General features: G+C 40.9%; 1 protein-coding gene and 1 long non-coding RNA gene across 8 annotated transcripts in view; both read right to left on the bottom strand.

Moving 5' to 3' along the window:
- The window catches only part of si:ch211-234p6.5, a 46,264-nt gene that overhangs the window by 15,233 nt on the left and 7,839 nt on the right, over positions 1-23,192 (bottom strand). For 4 of the 7 annotated variants that reach the window (XM_042082776.1, XM_042082775.1, XM_042082780.1 and 1 more), the window contains exons 2-5: positions 5,932-6,004; positions 5,730-5,828; positions 1,242-1,314; positions 919-1,019 (exon numbers count right to left, since the gene is read on the bottom strand). In XM_042082776.1, the coding sequence (XP_041938710.1) occupies positions 919-1,019; positions 1,242-1,314; positions 5,730-5,828; positions 5,932-6,004 (346 nt within the window). Of the gene's footprint in view, positions 1-918; positions 1,020-1,241; positions 1,315-5,729; positions 5,829-5,931; positions 6,005-6,299; positions 6,559-10,272; positions 10,303-23,192 lie in introns of those variants that run through there. The other 3 variants (XM_042082778.1, XM_042082777.1, XM_042082779.1) reach the window with 3 other exon arrangements.
- LOC121700094 lies at positions 15,459-16,743 on the bottom strand. Its single transcript, XR_006027105.1, has 4 exons — positions 16,553-16,743; positions 16,067-16,205; positions 15,711-15,761; positions 15,459-15,555 (listed from the first exon to the last, which is right to left on the bottom strand). It is a non-coding gene; the product is annotated as an uncharacterized LOC121700094 (long non-coding RNA).

The following is a 23,192-nucleotide window of genomic DNA, read 5'->3' as shown; positions in this document are numbered from 1 at the left end:
CATGATTCGTGACACATTCTAACATCTTATTAACATTAATGTTCCAACTCATCATCAACTCACCTGTTGTTACTGAGGTTAAGTAGTAGTCTACTGTCAAGTGTTTTTAACAGATGGCCACTTTGAATGGCCCCGCTGCTGCTGCAGCCCGCACGATTTGATCAGAACCGTAAGCTACACTACCTGACTGGGCCAATGGTCATAGATCGAGTGTAGTGCAGTAATTGGTTCAGTCCCTGCTTTGCAAAGTGTTGGAAGGGTGAGGGGCAAGCTACCACCACATTCTTGAAATGTATTAATGTTCCAATACAGTCAGTTTCCAAAAATCGAGAACGGCAGCAATTTTATTTACTTTTCACTGAATGAGGCTGGGGGGCAAGCAGGGTGGCCGAGTCTTGACCAGTGGTGGCCGTGGCCCCCCCTGGCCACCACGTAGCTCCGCCCCTGACCTGTACACATGAACTCGAGCATTGAGAACATTGTATGTGTACACAAAGTTTACTAAAAAGAAAGGTTTTGGCAAGATGGCGGCGAGCTTGGTGAACTTGGTTGAGGTAATGTCCTAAAGATTTTTGTTGTGGTTACCGCCGGGCTCAGCACAAAAGACCTATAATTTACAGCGTGCCGCGGTCAAAGTTCAACAGGGTTCAACTTTGACCGTGACACACGCAAATTTCACTTTATGTGTAAGGAATCTAGATAGGAAAGTTTTTTAAATTTGCGGGTTTTTGAGATTCACCTGTATATTTTTGTTAATTTTTTTATGATGCATTGTTTTTTTATAAATTTCCCTCTCTTCCAGGTTGGATTTTTTTCTCATCTTTTTCATTGTGAGATTAAGATAAATTGTAAATACCTCTTTTCACAACCCAATAACATGGAACATGTAAAAAAGTTGTCATTCCATCATTTCCCTACTTTAAACGTGTATTTCCGGTTCTTGCATTCTCTTGGGGTACAGAAGAGAACATTGTAGCTTGGCAGAGGGATGCTGCCCAAAACCGTCTCCTCCCTGCTGTCTAAAGGGGGGGAAAAACATGCTTACTCTTTTATCTTAATTTCGTAAACATTACACCTGCCCTACACCAGCTTAAAAATCTATGTGAATATTGTGTAATTATTTTCTTTTTATATGAATTCTGATCATATGTTGTTTGCTCATATCAACTTGAATGGACAAAATAATGTATTCAATTGAATGTCTGCAGTTTAATACAAATAAATCACAACTTTGTATTTACCTTTATAGTAGAACAGACAGTATTCTGAGAGCACAAACCATCTTCGCTTCCACAACTTCAGTCCCATACTGTCCTACAATATGAGTGAAAGTCCATGTAAATCATACGTAAATACAAATTCTGGCTTCTAATAGGTAAAGGTAAGTAAACAGTGATGGATCTGTTTTGTAGAGTATGGCTGTCACCTGCACCTTCCGTGCATAAACCATACAACTAAACAGAGTTGTGAACTGGAAGTCCTGCCCTGTAATGTAAGTAGGCAATCAAACTGTTGGAAATGGCATGATTGACATTTTGCCTCCTGTTTACTTTCCCCATAACCAATTAGTTTACCAATTGGCAATTAGTCATGCTGTGAATGTTGGTGAATGCACAGTGAGCTAAAGTTAACGTGAAGAACAACTTGTTTTTAAGACTTATTTGAGCAATTTTGGAGAATAATTGTTCAATTCAAGGATTTGCCTGATGTATTTTTAATGTTGATATGACATTCCTTTTTAGAGTTCGAGATTGTCTCCCCATTCATTTGAATCTAATCTTGTTAGTCTGATATAATTGGCTGGAGGCATAAAAGGTGCCATCAAAGCAAAAGCGACCTTGAGCAATTAACCCTCTACTGCACAGTGTTGCCATATGGCAACATACCCTTTCTTTTACCATTTCTTTAAATTTGAAAATAAACATGAGCTATGATTGGTCTTAAATTCATGGTAGAATCTGGTGGCAACCAATGATATGCTTTGATTACATCACATGACACTATGCTGCCTTGTACTGTCATTCTTTCCCCACACTTTTGATGACTACAGTCGCTGCAGAAGTGCTCCTGAATATGTGGAAGATTTTCCTCAATATTTCATATTTCTGCAGAATTTAAAAATAACTTCATGCATCTGGGGTAAGTTCTTATCTTTTTTTAATCATTGTCACATTGTTTTGATAGGATTATTACCTTTTTATTCAATAAAATAGGTATGTTGCCATATGGTAACATTGTGCGGTAGTGGAACCATATTTGCTCATGCTAATGCAAAAGCAGAGTAGCTTTGTTTGAATGAGACATTTAGATGTATAGGTGGACTGATATAGTTGGATGGTTGTATTTTGCTCATTTATTTATGTTTTTTGTTTATTTTTATAAAGTTTAATAGTAAAATATACACTTATTTTGTTTAGAAAATGAACACGGCAGTATTCTATGGCAAGGCTAAGAGGAGGGCTGAAATGTCATTGTGCAGTCCCCATTCAGACAAACAGACACACACACACACACACACACACACACACACGCACATGTTCTACCATTCTATACTTGATAGGAGCTGTATCTAGTATTTCATTTGAAATGCCAATTGTTCATGCGTTCATGCACACTAGGGTAAAAAAGGTTACAGTGTATCATCTTTTGCCTCTTTTCATGTATTTCAGTTGAAGTTCAGGAGGAGGCACCACCTCAGGTGGAAAAGATCAAGAACCTGAAGTGGCAAAAGAGGCGAACCATCCTGCCCGTACTTAAATGGAAAGGTGCCCCACCGGTAGAGTGCTGCTCAGAGTGCTGCTCAGAGTGCTGCTCTGGGTACTGCTCTGGGTAGAGTGCTGCTATGGGTACTGCTCTGGGTAGAGTGCTGCTCTGGGTAGAGTGCTGGGTAGAGTGCTGCTCTGGGTAGAATGCTGGGTAGAGTGCTGCTCTGGGTAGAATGCTGGGTAGAGTGCTGCTCAGGGTAGAGTCTGCTCAGGGTAGAGTACTGCTCTGGGTAGAGTGCTGCTCAAGGTAGAGTGCTGGGTAGAGTGCTGCTCTGGGTAGAGTGCTATTCTGGGTAGAGTGCTGGGTAGAGTGCTGTTCAGGGTAGAGTGCTGCTCAGGGTAGAGGGCTGCTCTAGGTAGAGTGCTGCTCTGGGTAGAGTGCTGCTCTGGGAAGAGGGCTGCTCTGGATAGAGTGCTGCTCTGGGTAGAGTGCTGCTCTGGGTACTGCTCTGGGTAGAGTGCTGCTCTGGGTAGAGTGCTGGGTAGAGTGCTGCTCTGGGTAGAGTGCTGCTCAAGGTAGAGTGCTGCTCTGGGTACTGCTCTGGGTAGAGTGCTGCTCTGGGTAGAGTGCTGGGTAGAGTGCTGCTCTGGGTAGAATGCTGGGTAGAGTGCTGCTCTGGGTAGAATGCTGGGTAGAGTGCTGCTCAGGGTAGAGTCTGCTCAGGGTAGAGTACTGCTCTGGGTAGAGTGCTGCTCAAGGTAGAGTGCTGGGTAGAGTGCTGCTCTGGGTAGAGTGCTATTCTGGGTAGAGTGCTGTTCAGGGTAGAGTGCTGCTCAGGGTAGAGGGCTGCTCTAGTGCTGCTCTAGGTAGAGTGCTGCTCTGGGTAGAGTGCTGCTCTGGGAAGAGGGCTGCTCTGGATAGAGTGCTGCTCTGGGTAGAGTGCTGCTCTGGGTACTGCTCTGGGTAGAGTGCTGCTCTGGGTAGAGTGCTGGGTAGAGTGCTGCTCTGGGTAGAGTGCTGCTCAAGGTAGAGTACTGCTCAGGGTAGAGTGCTGCTCTGGGTACTGCTCTGGGTAGAGTGCTGCTATGGGTACTGCTCTGGGTAGAGTGCTGCTCTGGGTAGAGTGCTGGGTAGAGTGCTGCTCTGGGTAGAATGCTGGGTAGAGTGCTGCTCTGGGTAGAATGCTGGGTAGAGTGCTGCTCAGGGTAGAGTCTGCTCAGGGTAGAGTACTGCTCTGGGTAGAGTGCTGCTCAAGGTAGAGTGCTGGGTAGAGTGCTGCTCTGGGTAGAGTGCTATTCTGGGTAGAGTGCTGGGTAGAGTGCTGTTCAGGGTAGAGTGCTGCTCAGGGTAGAGGGCTGCTCTAGTGCTGCTCTAGGTAGAGTGCTGCTCTGGGTAGAGTGCTGCTCTGGGAAGAGGGCTGCTCTGGATAGAGTGCTGCTCTGGGTAGAGTGCTGCTCTGGGTACTGCTCTGGGTAGAGTGCTGCTCTGGGTAGAGTGCTGGGTAGAGTGCTGCTCTGGGTAGAGTGCTGCTCAAGGTAGAGTACTGCTCAGGGTAGAGTGCTGCTCTGGGTACTGCTCTGGGTAGAGTGCTGGGTAGAGTGCTGCTCTGGGTAGAGTGCTGCTTTGGGTAGAGTGCTGGGTTTTTTCAGTGTAAATGTACATAATGCTTTTTAAATGTGTTTTCCATGTTATAAATATCTATCTAATACTACATTTAGTTACATTGTTACATTTGTACAACATTACATTTGTTACATTTTGACAACAGTTTGCATCAGAATGCTGCTGTTGTTTTGTTTGTTTGTTGTTTTGTGTGTTGTAAACAACACATTAAAAATATTTTTGTTGTTATATGTTTGATACACAAACCTGGAATAGATTTCAAGTGATTCTTACACATGTAATGTGAATGTATGCATGCTTTGTGAATGTATTTGCTGTTATGATGTAACTATACCTGTTACTACCTCTTACCGTTTGACAACAGTTCTTATGAATTTGCATCATATGTTTTCTAAATGGTGTTATTAAAATAATGCTTTTGATAAAGCTCTTGATAACATTTTAACATTTTAATAATAAAACAATATAATTTCTAAAAGAGGGGTCTGTAATCATTTATGAAATTCCTGCAATTTTGGGAGACAATACATTAGGCTGCTCCATTGTCGCACAATGTTGCCAAATGGCAACGTACCCAAAAGTACCCCCTAAAAAATAATAATAATAAAAAAAATTATAAATATGTTAATTTGAGTCCATTTTATATGTTAAAAAACACTGTACATTTTTTTTCCATGATTGCATAATAATGTGTGCAGTAGAGGGTTAAAAATCAAGAGGCTACTTTAGTGTGTATGAAGTTATGTCATAGTTTTGTCTTCAGTATTCATCTTCAACAGAAAATATAAGAAAGAACAATAAAAAACATTGGATGAAAAGGTCTGTCCAAACATTTAAATGGTATTGTATATACTCAGGTCACTGATACAACTTTGTTTGCTACCATACACCCTTGGCACTGTCCAGAACAAAGTTGCATCTTCAATTTTGACTCCCCATTGCTGATTTTAAATTGTATCTCTGTAATTTTACATTAGATTTCTTTCTCTTTCTTTTAGCCAGCATCTTTCTTTTTCTTTTTTTTTAATCAGTAATTGGTTGCTGATTTGGATTTCATCAGGTCCCTTTCCACATGTGTACTAATCTACATGTATCTCCAATTCTAAGGAGTTTTTCCTCGCCCCTGTTACTCATGGCTCTCTTTGAGTGTTTTAACACTCTGTAAAGCCCCATGAGACATGTGTAATGTTTTGGTGCTCTATAAGTGAAATTAAATTGAAATAGAAATGAATGCATTCATAATCTACTGTAGGTGCTTAATTTCATACACCTGTGGCAAGGGACCTGATGAAACCCATGAATTCTCAAATGCCTTGACTCCATTTTGCCAAAATAATCATGCAAGGGTGCAGAAAACAGACTCATTCAACAGCAAATAACAAACAACATCAAATGAATACCTTTTTATAGAGCCATCCTCTGATTACCACAGGGCAGTTAGGATCTCTTTTTACTGCATAACATCTTTTCCCAAACGTCTGAACTTTCTCTTCACCTGTCTATACAAAACATTAAATAAAATGAATTCTTCAGCCTTCGACCTATTTATATAATCCAATCAAACTACATAAATGTGTCACAAAAGAGTGAATAGTGTAATACCTGGGGCCTCACAGGAAATGAAGAAATGGTTACCACACTGGAGGCCTGACTCAATCTATCTTGTTCATCCATTCTTAAGGAGATAAAGAAGAGAGGTCTATTCGGGTCACCAGGCAAATATTTGGCAATACAGTAACACTGACATAAAACATACATTGGTATCTAATAAAGAACTACTAACATTTAAAAGTTAACGGAACACAATAAGTCTCTTGAAAGTGTATAGGAAAAATGTGAATCTATTATGTGGGTACATTATGTGGGCTATGTTGGTAGTTTTAGAATACAACCAAATGTTTTCTGTGATCCACAATATCACCTATCTCCAAAAACATTCACAGTCATTGTCACAAAAAATAAACAAATACCTGAGGTGTTTAAGCAGTCAGATCCATTAAATGTGTACCCTTTGTGAAACTGTCTTCAGTGATTTTTCTAAGGTCTTTTACCAAGCAGTGTGTTCCCTCTCTGGCATTGGCCTGCTCTAATTCTATTTTCAGCAGCAGCAGGTTTTAACCACCACATGTGCTTACTGACAGCTGACCACTTGTTGGCTGTAGTAGGGGAGGGGCTTGACAGAAGCAAGGGAGATGGAGGGAATGCCAGACATACTACTGGTGGGGGTTTGATAATATCTAATCTCACTACACACTTGTCCAAAATATCTGTGTGGCATGTAAAAGTTAGGGCACTGCTGGTCAAAATGTATATAATTTCTGACATGGAATAATACAATATATGTTTGTATGTATATGTAAATGTAATTAAAAAAAAGATATGTCATATATAGTCAAAGGTTTGGACAAACGTCATTTATTGGTCTTTCTTTTTAGAAAGAAAAAAACCCCAAAAGATTTAGATGGCAGGCTCTTCAAGACAGCCCATGTTTGCTACATGACCATAAATGTGTTGTTTCAGTTTTCTTCTATATAAAAAATAGTCAGAAAAAGAAATGAGTAGTGTCTTTTAATCTGTCTACACTATCAGACACCAAAACCATGGTTTGGTATGTAGCTAGTAGTGAAATTTAAATTCAGTTGTTTATTTAATTTCAAAGAAAGTACACAACAGTGCTGTGCAATGATTGAGGGAGTGGGTTTGGAAAATGACCTCAGGTCGGACTCGACAATTTTATATACCGGTGGCCCCTGAAAATCCCTGCTCATTGACAAACCTTTTTCTTTATCTTAATGACATTAAGAATTGGATGGCTAACAACTTTTTACAGCTAAATGACAGCAAAACAGAAGTAATCATTTTTGGACCACCAAATTCTGTCAACAATGTAAGCAAGTCTCTTGGCCCTCTGTCTGTTAACCATCACAGTGTGGTCAAGAACCTAGGTGTTTTCCTAGACTCTTCTCTGACTTTTAATAAGCAAATCAACAGCGTTGTCAAGGGAAGTTTTTACCAACATAGGACAATAGCAAAGCTCAAGTCTTCTCTCTCCTACAGTGATTTAGAAATCCTTATACATGCCTTTATTTCCTCTAGGCTTGATTATTGCAACTCACTGTATGTAGGTGTAAATAAATCTACTCTAAACAGACTCCAGCTGGCTGGTCCAAAATGCTGCAGCCAGATTACTGACTGGATCTAAGAAACGTGACCACATTTCACCTGTGTTGGCTAAACTGCACTGGCTTCCTGTGGAACAAAGAATTAATTTTAAAATTCTTCTGTTTGTTTTCAAAGCTTTACATGGTTTAGCACCTCAGTATTTATGTGATCCAGTATTTATGTGATCTTTTAATTCCTTACTGTCCTCCTAGACCTCTTCGATCATCTTCCCAGTGTCTTTTTTGTGTTCCTTCTGCCTCTCTTAAATCCAAAGCTTTCTCTGTCTATGCTCCCCAGCTTTGGAATAGCCTTCCTGATGTTGTGAAATCCTGCCCCACTATTAGTAGTTTTAAATCCAACCTAAAGACCTACCTCTTCTCCCTAGCTTTTAACACTCCCTGACTCCCTCACCTCTCCCTTTTTTATATATATATATATATATATATATATATGTTTATATGTATTATTGTTATTATTATTATTTTTATTATTATTATTATTATTATTATTATTATTTTATGTAAGCACTTTGGTGCAATGCTATTGCTTTCAAAATGTGCTATATAAATAAATTTGACTTGACTTGACTTGACCCTGAGACTTCATGAGCAGCTAAACCAGTTTGTCGGACACGCTACCCCTGTGCTCCACCTAGAATGCTCGCTTTTTTACACCCTACCTGTGTGCATCCCTGATTAAGTTGACATGACAAATGACCATATCCTGAGACCTCCCACAGCATCACTTGTAATGAAACACCCACTCAGGAATCTCAAGCCTCTCTGTTCCGTCTGTAGCATCAACCATCCCACTCCAGTCCTGACCAGCATCCCTGGCATTCCCCAGTAACACCTGTAACTGTTAACTAACAATACAGTAATATGATCACCACATGATGTGACCATGTGGCATCATAGTGGCCACCCACTATGAGAAGAAAATAAAGTAGGCCTCCCATGTCCTCCCCATCCTCTACTCCTGCAACTTCTTAGTCTTACATCCTATAGTCTCTGTAGGGGTGGCACGGTTCATGGGAAAAATAATCTGATGAATCGGTTCGCTTGTCTCGGTTCGGGGCATGTGTGCATCGTGCGGTTTTGACGGTTCATGGCTTGCGTAATGTAGCCTAATGCCCATATGTGATCTCAGACAGTTTTATTAAATTTCGCGTGAAAGTGGAGGTGTTGAGTGCACGTGTAGAAATGCCAAGTGGAGAGATAACGAAGGCAGCACGGAGTTAGAGGATGCATCAGCGTCGCATAAGTCTGGTGTGTGGCAAGATTTTGGATTTGATTTTACCTACAGTATGATGACAGCAGAAAGAAAACGGTAGATAGAACTGATTGTGTGCAGGCATTGTGCAACATTAATTATGCTATACAGGCCTGGTGTGGTTATAATCGGGAGCGTCGGGAGGGTGGGCAGGTCTGTGAGCTTAATATAAAATATTGTTTCTGAAGTTCATTCGCAGCACTCTCACGGCACTCAACAGGTTATTAAAAGCCTATTTTATGCTTTCTGCGTCGAATCGACGGCGTACCCCCGCAGACCCCTCTGCGTTGTCGCGAACCCCTCTCCGACCCCTCCACCATAGCTCGACGTGCACCTCCAAAAATTGTTTAACTTTGCGTCGAGGCAACCCAGACTGCATGGACTGATTGGTCAACACGTTCTGTACGTTGATAGTCGGTGTTTCAAGCAGCCTACTGTAGGGATTAGCAACATGCTAGTTCACTGACATAATACCTACTTTGTGGGCAGTTGTGCTAAAGTTCGCCTGCTAACATAACTTAAACTGGCTGGCAGAAACCTCTCAAATAGCCTCAGACTTATTTGCTGGTTTACTGTGTCTATTTCTCGATACTTTGTAGCTTACAAAATTTAAGCAGGAAAAGGCCAAACAAATAAGATTAATATTTTGGCACGATAGTCTATGGGGTTTGCTATTCTGAGTAGGCTACCGTTTCGGTCATACAGTCTTGTTTCGGTGGTGAGCGAAGCAGACACAGGCGACATAGAGCGTTATGGCGGTGAAATGCACTGCGATGCAAAGCAACCCGACGCAGAACCATAAAATGGTCACGACGCCGTAGGAGTGCCGTCGTAGCTACGCCGTGGAGTTGACGCAGAAGCATGTTGAGCCATAAAGTAGCCCTCACAAAAACTGTTTGGAAATCGCAACCAAGTCTATATTTGCAATAGGCCTAGTTAAGGGGAGTATACTCTATATAATATATACTATCCCATACAGAAAAATAATATATTCACATATATGCAGCTTGAACATATTCCAGTATAAGCACATCTATGTTAATAAATATATTTACATCTATGTTAAATACATACATTTACATGTATGTATCAATATATTTCAAAATATAAGTAAATATTCAATATTGGCCACTTTCTTATATTTTATGCATATAATTAAATATATTTAAATATACATGGATTTCTATGGAACGTCACGAAAACATGCGTGCGCAACCAAGAGGCAGAAAGCACATAGAACAGAGGGGTATTCCCTATGGGTATTCCAGAAAGCAGGTTTACTGGCTTAACTGGGTATGTTAACCCAGAGTTAGCGGTAAACCTGGGATTTCAGTTCCAGAACGCTCAAATATGATCAGGCTATGTAAGTAACTATGGTAACATAGGCTCTGTGGCCGGTTGCACAAAGCACCTTAAGTTTTTTCCCTTAAGTATGACCCTTAAAGGGGAACTTGGCAACTATTTTAACGTAATAAACCCGTTTAGAAATCATTTGGATGGTTAAATGACCTGTTCCTGTGAAAATGGTGACTTTTCCCGCTGCCCCTAGCGTCCCCAGGCGGAAAACCAACCTTGCAACATTGCGACTACCGTCCTGGAAAGAGAAGTGAGAAACAAGAAACTCGTTTTAAATCGTGTTTCTTACCTTGTAACATCCACATTGTCTGCCAAACTTATGCTAACCGTTTTGCTAGCTTGTAAACAAATCCATGTGCTTTATCGTTACCTTTTTGACAAAATTGACAAAATCAGACTCAACATATCTGCTCAATTACAAATTCAACAACCTGAACTTCCAGCAACAAACAGAGGGAAACTAAACTTGATGTCAGAGTTCAGCTTGATAGACTACGAAACACTTGAAAAAACGGTACAGAATCTCAGCCCTTCCACATGTGTCTTAGACACTCTGCCTACCAATTTCTTCAAAACTGTTTTTCACCTCATAGCGGCGGATGTCCTTCAAATTGTAAATGTATCATTGCTGTCTGGCACTTTTCCTAAGTCACTGAAAACAGCTGTTGTAAAGCCACTTCTCAAGAAGAATAACCTGGATGCCTCCATGCTAAACAATTACAGGCCCATATCCAATCTACCTTTTATTGGCAAAATTATTGAAAAAGTAGTCTTTAATCAATTAACCACCTTCCTAACATCAAATGGGTATTTTGATTACTTTCAGTCTGGTTTTCGGGCAAATCACAGCACTGAAACAGCTCTCATTAAAGTTTCCAATGACATACGCCTCAACACAGATTCAGGTAAAACATCAGTCCTAGTGCTACTGGACCTTAGTGCAGCATTTGACACTGTTGATCACAATATTTTACTACACAGACTAGAACACTGGGTTGGATTTACAGGCATAGTTATCAGCTGGCTAAAATCATATCTACAAGAAAGGAGCTTCTTTGTTGCCATCGGAAACTGTACCTCAACACCAACGTCCTTGACCTGTGGTGTTCCCCAGGGGTCGATCTTGGGGCCACTATTATTCAACCTCTATATGCTCCCACTTGGACAAATCATTCAAAATAATTTGATTTCATATCATAGCTATGCAGATGACACACAAATTTACTTAGCTCTATCACCAAACAACTATGGTCCTCTTGAATCTATGTGTCAGTGTATAGAACAAATCAACACCTGGATGTCTCAAAATTTTCTTCAGCTGAACAAAGAAAAAACTGAAGTAATTATATTTGGTAAAAATGAGGAAAGACTTAGGGTTGCCACTCTCCTTGACACAAAAGGGTTGAAGGCAAAGGATACTGTTAAAAACCTTGGTGTATTAATTGACAGTGATCTAAATTTCAACAGCCACATGAAAGCGATAACTAAATCAGCTTTTTACCACCTCAAAAATATTGTCAAACTCAGAGGGCTGATGTCAAAACATGACTTAGAAAAACTCATTCATGCATTTATCTCCAGCAGGGTTGATTACTGCAATGGACTGTTCACAGGCCTTCCTAAAAAGACTATTAAACAGCTTCAGGTGATACAAAATGCAGCAGCTAGGACTCTAACAAAAACTAAAAGAACTGACCACATTACTCCAATTCTTAAGTCCTTGCACTGGCTTCCAGTAAGTCACAGAATTGACTTTAAAGCACTATTGCTTGTTTATAAATCAGTAAATGGAGCAGGACCTAAATACTTGTCAGACATGCTTCAGCAGTACACACCTTCTCGTCCTCTCAGGTCCCAGGTGAAAAACCTGCTAGTAAAACCTACAGTTAGAACTAAACATGGTGAAGCAGCTTTTAGCTGCTATGCGGCTCAGCTGTGGAACCAACTTTCGGATGACATTAAAAAGGCCCCAACTGTAGCCAGTTTTAAATCTAGACTTAAGACCAAACTGTTCTCAGACGCTTTCTGCTAACTGTGCCGAGTTACAAATTCTGAATCTGCCTCGATAATTATTCTACTTTGTCTTTTATTACTTTTTTTACTACTTTTGCCTTTGTTTTTGCTTACTAATTATTCTTTATTTTTAAATGATTTTTCCTTGTGTTTTATGTTTTCCTTTTATTATGATCTTTACCTTTTAACTATTCTTTGACTATATTGCCCTTCTATGCTTTTATTTGTTATTATCGTTTGGTTTTGTTTATGTAAAGCACATTGAATGACCTCTGTGTATGAAATGTGCTATATAAATAAACTTGACTTGACTTGACTTGACTTTTTCCACAGTTTGAAATAGCATAATGCACAATTTCTCCAGCAGAGGCGGAAATCCTGCCAAGTTTCCCTTTAACACTTAATTTCTCCTCAGGTAAGGGATTTACTTAAGGGTGTTGCGCAGAATACCTTAAAATGTTTCCTTAGTTAAGAAACGTCAAGGGATTTACTGCACTGAAAGGGATTTTCCGGTATGAAAATTCTATAGTTTCCACCAAAGATGCTCTGTTCTAGAATCTTTGGTTTCCACGGAGATTGTTCAACAGCTGTAGCCTTGCTAACTGCATTTGCCGCGATGCCGTTAGTTAACCCACCGAACACAGTGCTTATATCTTATCATTCATCTTACCTTAATAATATTAGCGGAAATTATCCAGGTAGCAAGTAAAACATATTATATACATGAACTGAACAATACTAGTTGGCAAGTTAGAAATGATCCTGACTGTCATCAGTGCACCAACGTTTTGCCTAGCGAACCGAACCGAAGCTCATAGGCTAACAAGACATCCACATGAATTGTTAACGTTAGCCTACGTAAACCAAACAATAACAATACGGCATGTTTCTGATAGGCCTATCTATTTGACAGAGGAAGCATATTTTTATATTGTTTTGAACGGTCAAAAGTAGTTAATAAACTTCATTTATCAGCATCAATTCAGTTAATAATATGGTTAAGGTAGAGTCAGATGTCCCTTAGGATTTTCCCCTTAGTTAGACTACTACAGTAGGTCTTTTGTGCAACAGTTTAAGGGATTTCTTACAAGATAAGGACAAACCCTTAAATACTAAGGGAAAATGTTAAGGAACCCTTAAGGAGAAAACTTAAGGGTGTTTGTGCAACCGTTTTTATTTTAAGGGACCCTTAAATCAGATTTTAAGGGGGAAACTTAACTTAAGGTGCTTTGTGCAACCGGCCACTGAACTTAACCTGGTATAGGTTTTGTTCAGGTTATGTTCAATTATGTTCGGTTATTTCAGTGCATGTTCAACCAGTCCGCTATTTTTACACTTGTCACACAATGACGTTTCATTTTGAACAAGGTCCGATTGACAAAGAAGCACAAAATCATGTAATATTTATCCGTGGAATTAGCCGTGAGAGGGCGATAAGACCACGACATCACATGTTTTTCCGCTGAATCCTAAATTTGGCTACTTGAAAAGCATTCTCGACTCCATCCCTACATTAGGCTACGCGTGGATTAGAATAGAATAAAATACATCTTAGCTAGCCAACACCATAGTGGATATTTGCCTTTGGCTCACCAGACATCGGATGGACAAAAAACATCTCAGACACACTGAAGATATAATTACAGTGCAGTAGGCTACAAAAAAGGGAAAACATATAGAAAATGAATAAATAAGTTTAAATATAGACTACATAACAGCTCAGCCAGGTATGCGTGTTGTCACTGTTTGGTTAAGAATGCTGATGGCATTTGGGATAAAATAGTTTTTCAATAGGCTACACTTTTTGCCTCTCCAAATTATGTGCATCGATTATCGCTCTCCGACTGGGAGTTTTTGTAACGTTAGTGTTGGAGACGCAGAGCATATCGGCAAACTGTCGGTCGGTGCGTAAAGTTTGCCTTGCGCAACTTCATTCGTTTTCCTGGACACCCACGAGGATCATTAAAGTGTAGTTTCACCAACTGGCAGGTCAGCATCACTTATTCAATTTTCCAAATGTGCACTGAAATGTGTCCAATAGGCTACGCCTTCCGACATTCTTCACCCTTTCGATGATGGAGCGCAAAAGTTTAACTTGGCCAACAGCTGCAGAACCCGCGTTAAATAGAAAATTACATTTGGGATTCTCAAAGAATTCTATGGCCCACTCAATCTGTAACAAGGTAGGCTAGTTTAAGAAAGCATCATTCAAAGCAGTCAATATAATAGGCTACGTTATGTCCACTGAATTATTTAATTGTGCTTTTGACATTAAACGGGATATCCTAAACGTACGCATTTGCACGGTCAGTTAGGCTATTCTCTGCCAAGCAAGGTCTCGGAGGCAGACGCTTAAGTATTGCTCTTTTTTTAGTTATTACAGTTCTCTCCTCCTCGTAAGCCTCGAGGAGAACTTTGCTACCCCGCCTTAGAAAAATACGGTGCTCTTCGTTTCTCCGGTTTTACTCATGGTTTCGACTCTCAATAGATGATGCCTTTATAAGTTCGCCGTGAACGCGCACAACTCTAGGTTATCTAACACAGGGTTAATTGAACTAACTGGTAACCGGTGATTTGGAACCGACAGCTCAGGTTTAGTCGCCACAGGTTCAGACAACCCAGAGGTTAAGTTTTATCTCAGTGTTTGTTAAACCTCCTTTCTGGAATAGCCTACCCCTCTGCATAGAGCAATGCAAAAGAGCAAAATAATAAAATGAGTTTTTGTGCTGAAAACGGCACCAATTCGAAATCACGATGGTTAGAGAATGTTAAATATGTTCAATATCCCTAACGAAATGCATGTCTTTGCCAAAAATGACAAAATACGATGTTACATTAATAATCCAAATGAACATCAAACTTTGAAATATAGTCTAAAATGAGATGTTATTATCATTGAGACAACAGGGGTATACAAAAAAATCCGATTGTAGCTTACAGCAGCCGACTATTTAGGTTAAGTTTATAACGTTGTGGACGGCCACCAAGCGTCTTCTGCCTCACGGCTGCGCGCACATCTAGTTTTGTTGGTAAACGGGAAACCCGTGTATATGACACCAGAGAATGTCCGTAGACGGGCTCTGATGACACTAAGAAGCATGACATGACCTTGACCTTGATGAAGATTCTGATCACATGATCTATATATTCAGACATATATTTCTCTAATATAGTTCATATTCTACTATGGTTTGATATTTTCCGCATTAATCAATAAATATTTCACTATTGTGTTCACTTAAAATCAACCATAGTATCAGTATAAAGAGGAAGAAACACACAACACTTCTGTTATCTTTTATTCTATTTTATTGAAAATCTTTGTTTTTGTTATGGAACCTCAATTCTGCCACTTTGGCATTTATTGCCTGGCCCAGCAATCTGGAGTGAGTGTCTGGCCTGGGAACTGCTTCAGGGTGGCCTCTGAATAAGAGAGAACATATACAAAAAGAACATGCAAAATATTAGTGACACAAATACAGATGCTTAAGTGCAGAAACACTGTTGTGTTATCAAGATAATTAGAGATAAATACAAAGTGAGTTGGAGAGAAAGACATACAAATAAAATAAACTCACCAATTATCGTCTTAGTCCTCTCAGGGTCCAGGCATTCCCTCTAAGTGCCTCCTAAAAAATAGCACAATCAATTAGGACCTCAAATAGTTAGAGTTTACTAACACAGGAAAGATCTGTGATGGTAAGGCGAAAATGTGAAGCAATCCACACAGACAGCCTAACACTTTTAAATGAGACAACACAACTAATATATCATATACACAGAAGAGAGAAGCACACAGATACACACTGAAAGGAAAAGTTAGTTTCATCCTCAAATTTTTAAGCTGCTATTTCATTAAAGTTAAACATGTAAATTTTAATGTAAAACTTCACATCTGTATCAAAACACTCCTTCAGTTCATCGTCATACAAACCTTGTTGAATAAAAGCCTTCAGACTCCCAACCTCCTCTTGGAGAGCCATTATCGCCACCTCTTTTTTAGGTGGTTGTCAGTTCTGGGTTATCTCCCACAGCTCACACTCATAGAGAGCTCTACCAGCCTTCTCTGAAACCTGCAAGTGAACAGAATATACAGCATGAATGAGAGTGGTGTTGGTAAAGGGTATACTCGCGTAATATGTAATGTCCTGGGATATTCCCACTCATGAAGTGTCTCCCATCTGAGACTGCTATCTGAGACTGTAGGGAAGCTGTACCAACTATCATAGAAAGATATGGTTGGAAAGGTATATTTTCAGTTCACTTTGTGTCCCCAGTAGCTTGAAGCTAATTTCTTGTCATTCAAAAGATCAAAACTACTCGAACAAATGTATAAATTCTCAGAAACAAAGGGTTATGTTCTGCATTCGAAAATAGACCTTTAACAAAAAAGTTATAGTAAACATTAATTTTTTATTACCTTTGGTCTATGTGATGATGAAGCATCAACATCAACATTTGTCAGTGAAGCATACTACGGGTAGGGCTTGGGTCGTCTTGGTCTCAGGTCTTCTGGTCCATCCTCCAGTGTCCTTGATGTAGCTTTCGAGTGTTGCCTCCCTCTCTAAAATGTAAAAAAAAAAAAAAGTGTTTCAGTGTTCAAATATACTACATGACCATACATGGTCCTTTTCAATACAATTAAACTTTTACATTTCCATAATTTAAAATGGGTGTGAATGGTTTTGCAAGAATGTCAGTGCACAAAGCATGACAAAGTAGTTTGATAGTTCACAAAACACATTACTTGCAATACAATTTCCATGAAATTACGTCCACTCTAATACTCTCCAGCACATACCACATTACATCCTATCTAAAAAAAAAAAGCTAATGTTAGCTCTAAGTGTTGTCCATGATGCAACAATAGCAGCTAGCTAGCTAAACCACAGTGCATAGTGTCTACACCTTAGGCTAGTAGCTAATGTTAACCTTTACATTTTCTGTCTTGCATGACAAATCATAAGTTAGCTTCTATCTATGCCTATCAATCTACATGCCAGAGGCAAATATACTATCAAATATGGCCCCGAGACAGGTTAAATTGGTATTTCACTGTCATTACAAGTCGTTTTCATTAATTGTCCAAACGTTTCTCAGTGAATTTATTTTTCAAACCCCTTTCAGGTGTACAAAAATGTTACTGTTAATGTTACAGAAAGTAGCAACGGTTAGCTTCCATCTTCCACCAATAATATACCATTGTTAATTCGGACATTAACTTCTGCAAATGTTATATGAAAGCAATTCAGCATACAATGAAGATCTACTTACCAGCAATTTTGACCACCAATTCCTCGAAAACCGGCCAACTACCTCTTGGCCGCCTTCCTCCCCTCCACCACATAACGTTAGTTTCTAGCAAGATGTTGTCCCATCCAGCCGTTGAAAAAGTCTTCCTCATTAACGTTAGGTCTACTAATGCAGTCAGTCGGCAAAATACTGGTTTTGCTCTCATACTCCCCGCCAATCCACTTAACCAGAGCAAACGTTTTACATTTGGACTACTAGTAGAAGCTAGCTGTTAGTTATGCTTATGTAGAGAAAGCTGCAAACATTTTAACCGTTATTCCAACGACCCGTTGGTAGTGACGTTTTTGAAGTTGAAGGTAGTGCTAGTCTTTTTGTAAACCCCACCCATCACTGCCTGTGTGCAAATAAGTTAATTGAATATATTCACCATATATGTTACATTGCTGGGTCCCACATATACTTGCATATATACATTCTTGTACTATATATGTATTAAATATATTGTAGCCATCTATTTAAATATAAGCTAGATGTAGCTGCATGTGAATTTTTCCCCTTGATTTTTCTGTATGGGATAGGAGGCTAGGCCTAAGTATAAATACTCTTTTGATCCCGTGAGGGAAATTTGGTCTTGGTAGGCCAATGGTGACTTGCTAGGTATGGTGACTTTCTATCACCGCTTTGTTCCACGTGCAGCTCACCTCATGCGTCCCCTCTACGAGGCTCTTAAGGGTAGGCAGGGTTGCCAACTTTGGGTGTTTGGCTGGAGTGAGATTTTGTGAAGTCATTGTGCGTGTGCGTTAAATTTTTCCTTAAACCTAATTTTAAAAATGTCTGTCCCCTGACTTTTTTGCTATGTACAGTATAATCCCTGATTTATGTTTTTTGTTTTTACTAATAGAATGGAAAAGTTTCTTCAAAATGTACAATTAAATTATTGATTGCACTTGAAAACAAGACCAGTGTTTTAACCCCGTGGCATGGAAGGATTATGAGCCACTGGGCCCCTGGGCACAGACATGAAAAGGGCCCCCCTGCCCACCTGAAACAAAATATTGAAAAATAATCCCTTAAATGATGACTTCTGGCGAGTTTTGTGGAAAGAAATGGACAGATTGAGACTTATGAATGTGTGTATGAGTGTACGTATCAGGGATGAAAATAGCCTAAAATATTTTTTTCCACCTACCATTGTGGCTGGTGGATTCCAAAGTCTACCATCCACTAGAGATACAGTATGAACATTTGATGAAAAATCATGACCAAAATCATGGTTATTAGTATTATTGCAATATGATTAAAATGTGCTGACTTTTTTTTCTAAACCTACCATCAATGTTGGACAGAACTCATAATTGGCCTGCCCTTCATGCCCAGTAGCAACAAATCTAAAGGTCAACAGAACAGCTATAGTGTCATAAAAGTGGTGTGGCTCCTTTAAGACCCAATCCACTGGCGTGAGTTCTGGAGCCATCCAACTTTATCTAACTCTATACTATCCTACATCATCTGATTTTAATATTATGTCTAGGCTATATTTAACATTTAACATTTATTTTCTATTTGGCCTGTTATGAAATTATGCATTGACCAATATAAGCACACTTTTTTAAGACACTTAAATACATGCATGCTTAGCCTTTTGTGAAAACAAATCATTATAGCTACATCGACAAACTCTTAGCCATGAGCTGTATATCCTCTGATTTTAATATTTACACATATGTAGGTATTTAAGCACAGCTCAGTTTTAAGACACTTAAAGCCCAAAATTGGAGACCATATATAAATTTGCTACCATTTCAAAACCGGATTACTCTGGAACGGCTTATTGTACAGGGGATTGCATTACACCTTTGTGTTCGGTAAGGTCTGCTGTTTATTCTGGTTTACGGTTTGTCATGTGGAACGAAGAGTTTGTGAGATATTCACAAAGCGCAGAGCTATAGTAGCCTATATGATTATATCTTGAAAGTTAATTTTCTCGCGAACCGTTTATCGCAGCAAATAGCGGCTATAGCACCTTATAAAAGATGAGAAAAAGTTATTTCATATGATGTCTGTGAGGCTACTTCGCGAGTAGTTCCTAGAGAAGAATGGGCGGCCACACTTTGTGTCGGTCTGCCTCATGTCTAGAAGCGTGTTTCGTGAAGGTGTCGGGGATGGGATTAAAATAGCCTAGTCAGCGAATCAACAATCAGAGAAAATTGCGCTGAGAACGTTAGGCGGATATTAGACCTACCTGCTGTTGGTCTAGACATGTGTATGCCTTGAACTCGTATCCTGTCATTTAGAAACAATGCTGTGGTCTAGTCTAGTCATCAACAAAAAATGAACGGATTGCAATGCAAAAAGAATGGATTTGGCGTGACATTTCTTGCGTGAGCGTGAGATTGGTGCTGAAAGCGTGAGTGTCACGCCAGATGCGTGAGAGTTGGCAACCCTGGGGTAGGGCTGCTAAACACACAATTGACTGGACAGGGGAAAGGACTCAGGCGTTCATGGACACCAAAACGGCCTTGGCCAATGCCACTATGCTAGCCCACCCATCCTCAGATGCACCTATCGCCATCACAACTCTGACTATGCTGTAGGGGTCGTCCACGAGCAGCTGGTTGATGGTGCTTGGCAGCCGCTGGCCTTTTTCAGCCGGCAGTTGCGCCCAATGGAGAGGAAGTACAGCATGTTTGACAGGGAGCTGCTAGGCCTTTTCCTGGCCATAAAAAACTTCCGTTTCCTGCTGGAAGGCCGATCGTTCACTGCCTTTGTGGACCAAAAGCCTTTAACTTTTGCCATGGCCAAGGTTTCGGAGCCATGGTCTGCCCGGCAGCAGCGTCAGCTTTCTTTATTTCAGAGTTCACAACGGATATTCGGCATGTGGCAGGAAAGGACAATCAGGTGGCAGACTGTCTTTCTCGTCGTTTTGCGGGGGCAGTGCATCTTGGAGTGGATTATGCACATATGGCAGCAGACCAGGTCCATGACGCTGACGTCTAGGCGTACAGGACTGCCATCAGTGGACTGCGTTTGGCGGACGTTACTTTCAGCGGCGCGGGTGTCTCTCTGCTTTGTGATGTTTCCACAGGCCAGGCCCGGCCCATTGTCCTTAGCAGTTGGCGCAAGCTGGTCTTTGATGCTGTTCATGGCCTTTCTCACCCCGGCAGGAGAGCGTCACAGAAGCTAGTGGCAGCAAAACATTTTTGGCACGGCCTCAAAAAGGATGTCCGTGACTGGTCCGCCGCCTGCCTTGAATGTCAGCGGGCCAAGGTGCACCGTCACTCCAAAGCCCCTCTGAAAACCATCAAGGATTATGAGCCACTGGGCCCCTGGGCACAGACATGAAAAGGGCCCCCCTGCCCACCTGAAACAAAATATTGAAAAATAATCCCTTAAATGATGACTTCTGGCGAGTTTTGTGGAAAGAAATGGACAGATTGAGACTTATGAATGTGTGTATGAGTGTACGTATCAGGGATGAAAATAGCCTAAAATATTTTTTTCCACCTACCATTGTGGCTGGTGGATTCCAAAGTCTACCATCCACTAGAGATACAGTATGAACATTTGATGAAAAATCATGACCAAAATCATGGTTATTAGTATTATTGCAATATGATTAAAATGTGCTGACTTTTTTTTCTAAACCTACCATCAATGTTGGACAGAACTCATAATTGGCCTGCCCTTCATGCCCAGTAGCAACAAATCTAAAGGTCAACAGAACAGCTATAGTGTCATAAAAGTGGTGTGGCTCCTTTAAGACCCAATCCACTGGCGTGAGTTCTGGAGCCATCCAACTTTATCTAACTCTATACTATCCTACATCATCTGATTTTAATATTATGTCTAGGCTATATTTAACATTTAACATTTATTTTCTATTTGGCCTGTTATGAAATTATGCATTGACCAATATAAGCACACTTTTTTAAGACACTTAAATACATGCATGCTTAGCCTTTTGTGAAAACAAATCATTATAGCTACATCGACAAACTCTTAGCCATGAGCTGTATATCCTCTGATTTTAATATTTACACATATGTAGGTATTTAAGCACAGCTCAGTTTTAAGACACTTAAAGCCCAAAATTGGAGACCATATATAAATTTGCTACCATTTCAAAACCGGATTACTCTGGAACGGCTTATTGTACAGGGGATTGCATTACACCTTTGTGTTCGGTAAGGTCTGCTGTTTATTCTGGTTTACGGTTTGTCATGTGGAACGAAGAGTTTGTGAGATATTCACAAAGCGCAGAGCTATAGTAGCCTATATGATTATATCTTGAAAGTTAATTTTCTCGCGAACCGTTTATCGCAGCAAATAGCGGCTATAGCACCTTATAAAAGATGAGAAAAAGTTATTTCATATGATGTCTGTGAGGCTACTTCGCGAGTAGTTCCTAGAGAAGAATGGGCGGCCACACTTTGTGTCGGTCTGCCTCATGTCTAGAAGCGTGTTTCGTGAAGGTGTCGGGGATGGGATTAAAATAGCCTAGTCAGCGAATCAACAATCAGAGAAAATTGCGCTGAGAACGTTAGGCGGATATTAGACCTACCTGCTGTTGGTCTAGACATGTGTATGCCTTGAACTCGTATCCTGTCATTTAGAAACAATGCTGTGGTCTAGTCTAGTCATCAACAAAAAATGAACGGATTGCAATGCAAAAAGAATGGATTTGGCGTGACATTTCTTGCGTGAGCGTGAGATTGGTGCTGAAAGCGTGAGTGTCACGCCAGATGCGTGAGAGTTGGCAACCCTGGGGTAGGGCTGCTAAACACACAATTGACTGGACAGGGGAAAGGACTCAGGCGTTCATGGACACCAAAACGGCCTTGGCCAATGCCACTATGCTAGCCCACCCATCCTCAGATGCACCTATCGCCATCACAACTCTGACTATGCTGTAGGGGTCGTCCACGAGCAGCTGGTTGATGGTGCTTGGCAGCCGCTGGCCTTTTTCAGCCGGCAGTTGCGCCCAATGGAGAGGAAGTACAGCATGTTTGACAGGGAGCTGCTAGGCCTTTTCCTGGCCATAAAAAACTTCCGTTTCCTGCTGGAAGGCCGATCGTTCACTGCCTTTGTGGACCAAAAGCCTTTAACTTTTGCCATGGCCAAGGTTTCGGAGCCATGGTCTGCCCGGCAGCAGCGTCAGCTTTCTTTATTTCAGAGTTCACAACGGATATTCGGCATGTGGCAGGAAAGGACAATCAGGTGGCAGACTGTCTTTCTCGTCGTTTTGCGGGGGCAGTGCATCTTGGAGTGGATTATGCACATATGGCAGCAGACCAGGTCCATGACGCTGACGTCTAGGCGTACAGGACTGCCATCAGTGGACTGCGTTTGGCGGACGTTACTTTCAGCGGCGCGGGTGTCTCTCTGCTTTGTGATGTTTCCACAGGCCAGGCCCGGCCCATTGTCCTTAGCAGTTGGCGCAAGCTGGTCTTTGATGCTGTTCATGGCCTTTCTCACCCCGGCAGGAGAGCGTCACAGAAGCTAGTGGCAGCAAAACATTTTTGGCACGGCCTCAAAAAGGATGTCCGTGACTGGTCCGCCGCCTGCCTTGAATGTCAGCGGGCCAAGGTGCACCGTCACTCCAAAGCCCCTCTGAAAACTTTTCACGTCCCTGAGAAACGTTTCGACCACGTGCATGTGGACCTAGTGGGACCCTTGCCGCCCTCCCACGGTTTCACTTACCTGCTCACCGTGGTTGACTGCACCACTCGTTGGCCTGAGGCCATTCCACTTCAGTCGTGCAGGCTTTCCTAGGCACGTGGATCGCCTGTTTCGGCGTCCCTTCTGAC

This window comes from Alosa sapidissima, chromosome 24, assembly GCF_018492685.1.
Source record: "Alosa sapidissima isolate fAloSap1 chromosome 24, fAloSap1.pri, whole genome shotgun sequence".
Taxonomy (NCBI): domain Eukaryota; kingdom Metazoa; phylum Chordata; class Actinopteri; order Clupeiformes; family Clupeidae; genus Alosa; species Alosa sapidissima.
The sequence above is the reverse complement of the archived record's forward strand: the minus strand, read 5'-3'. Positions and strand labels throughout refer to the sequence as shown.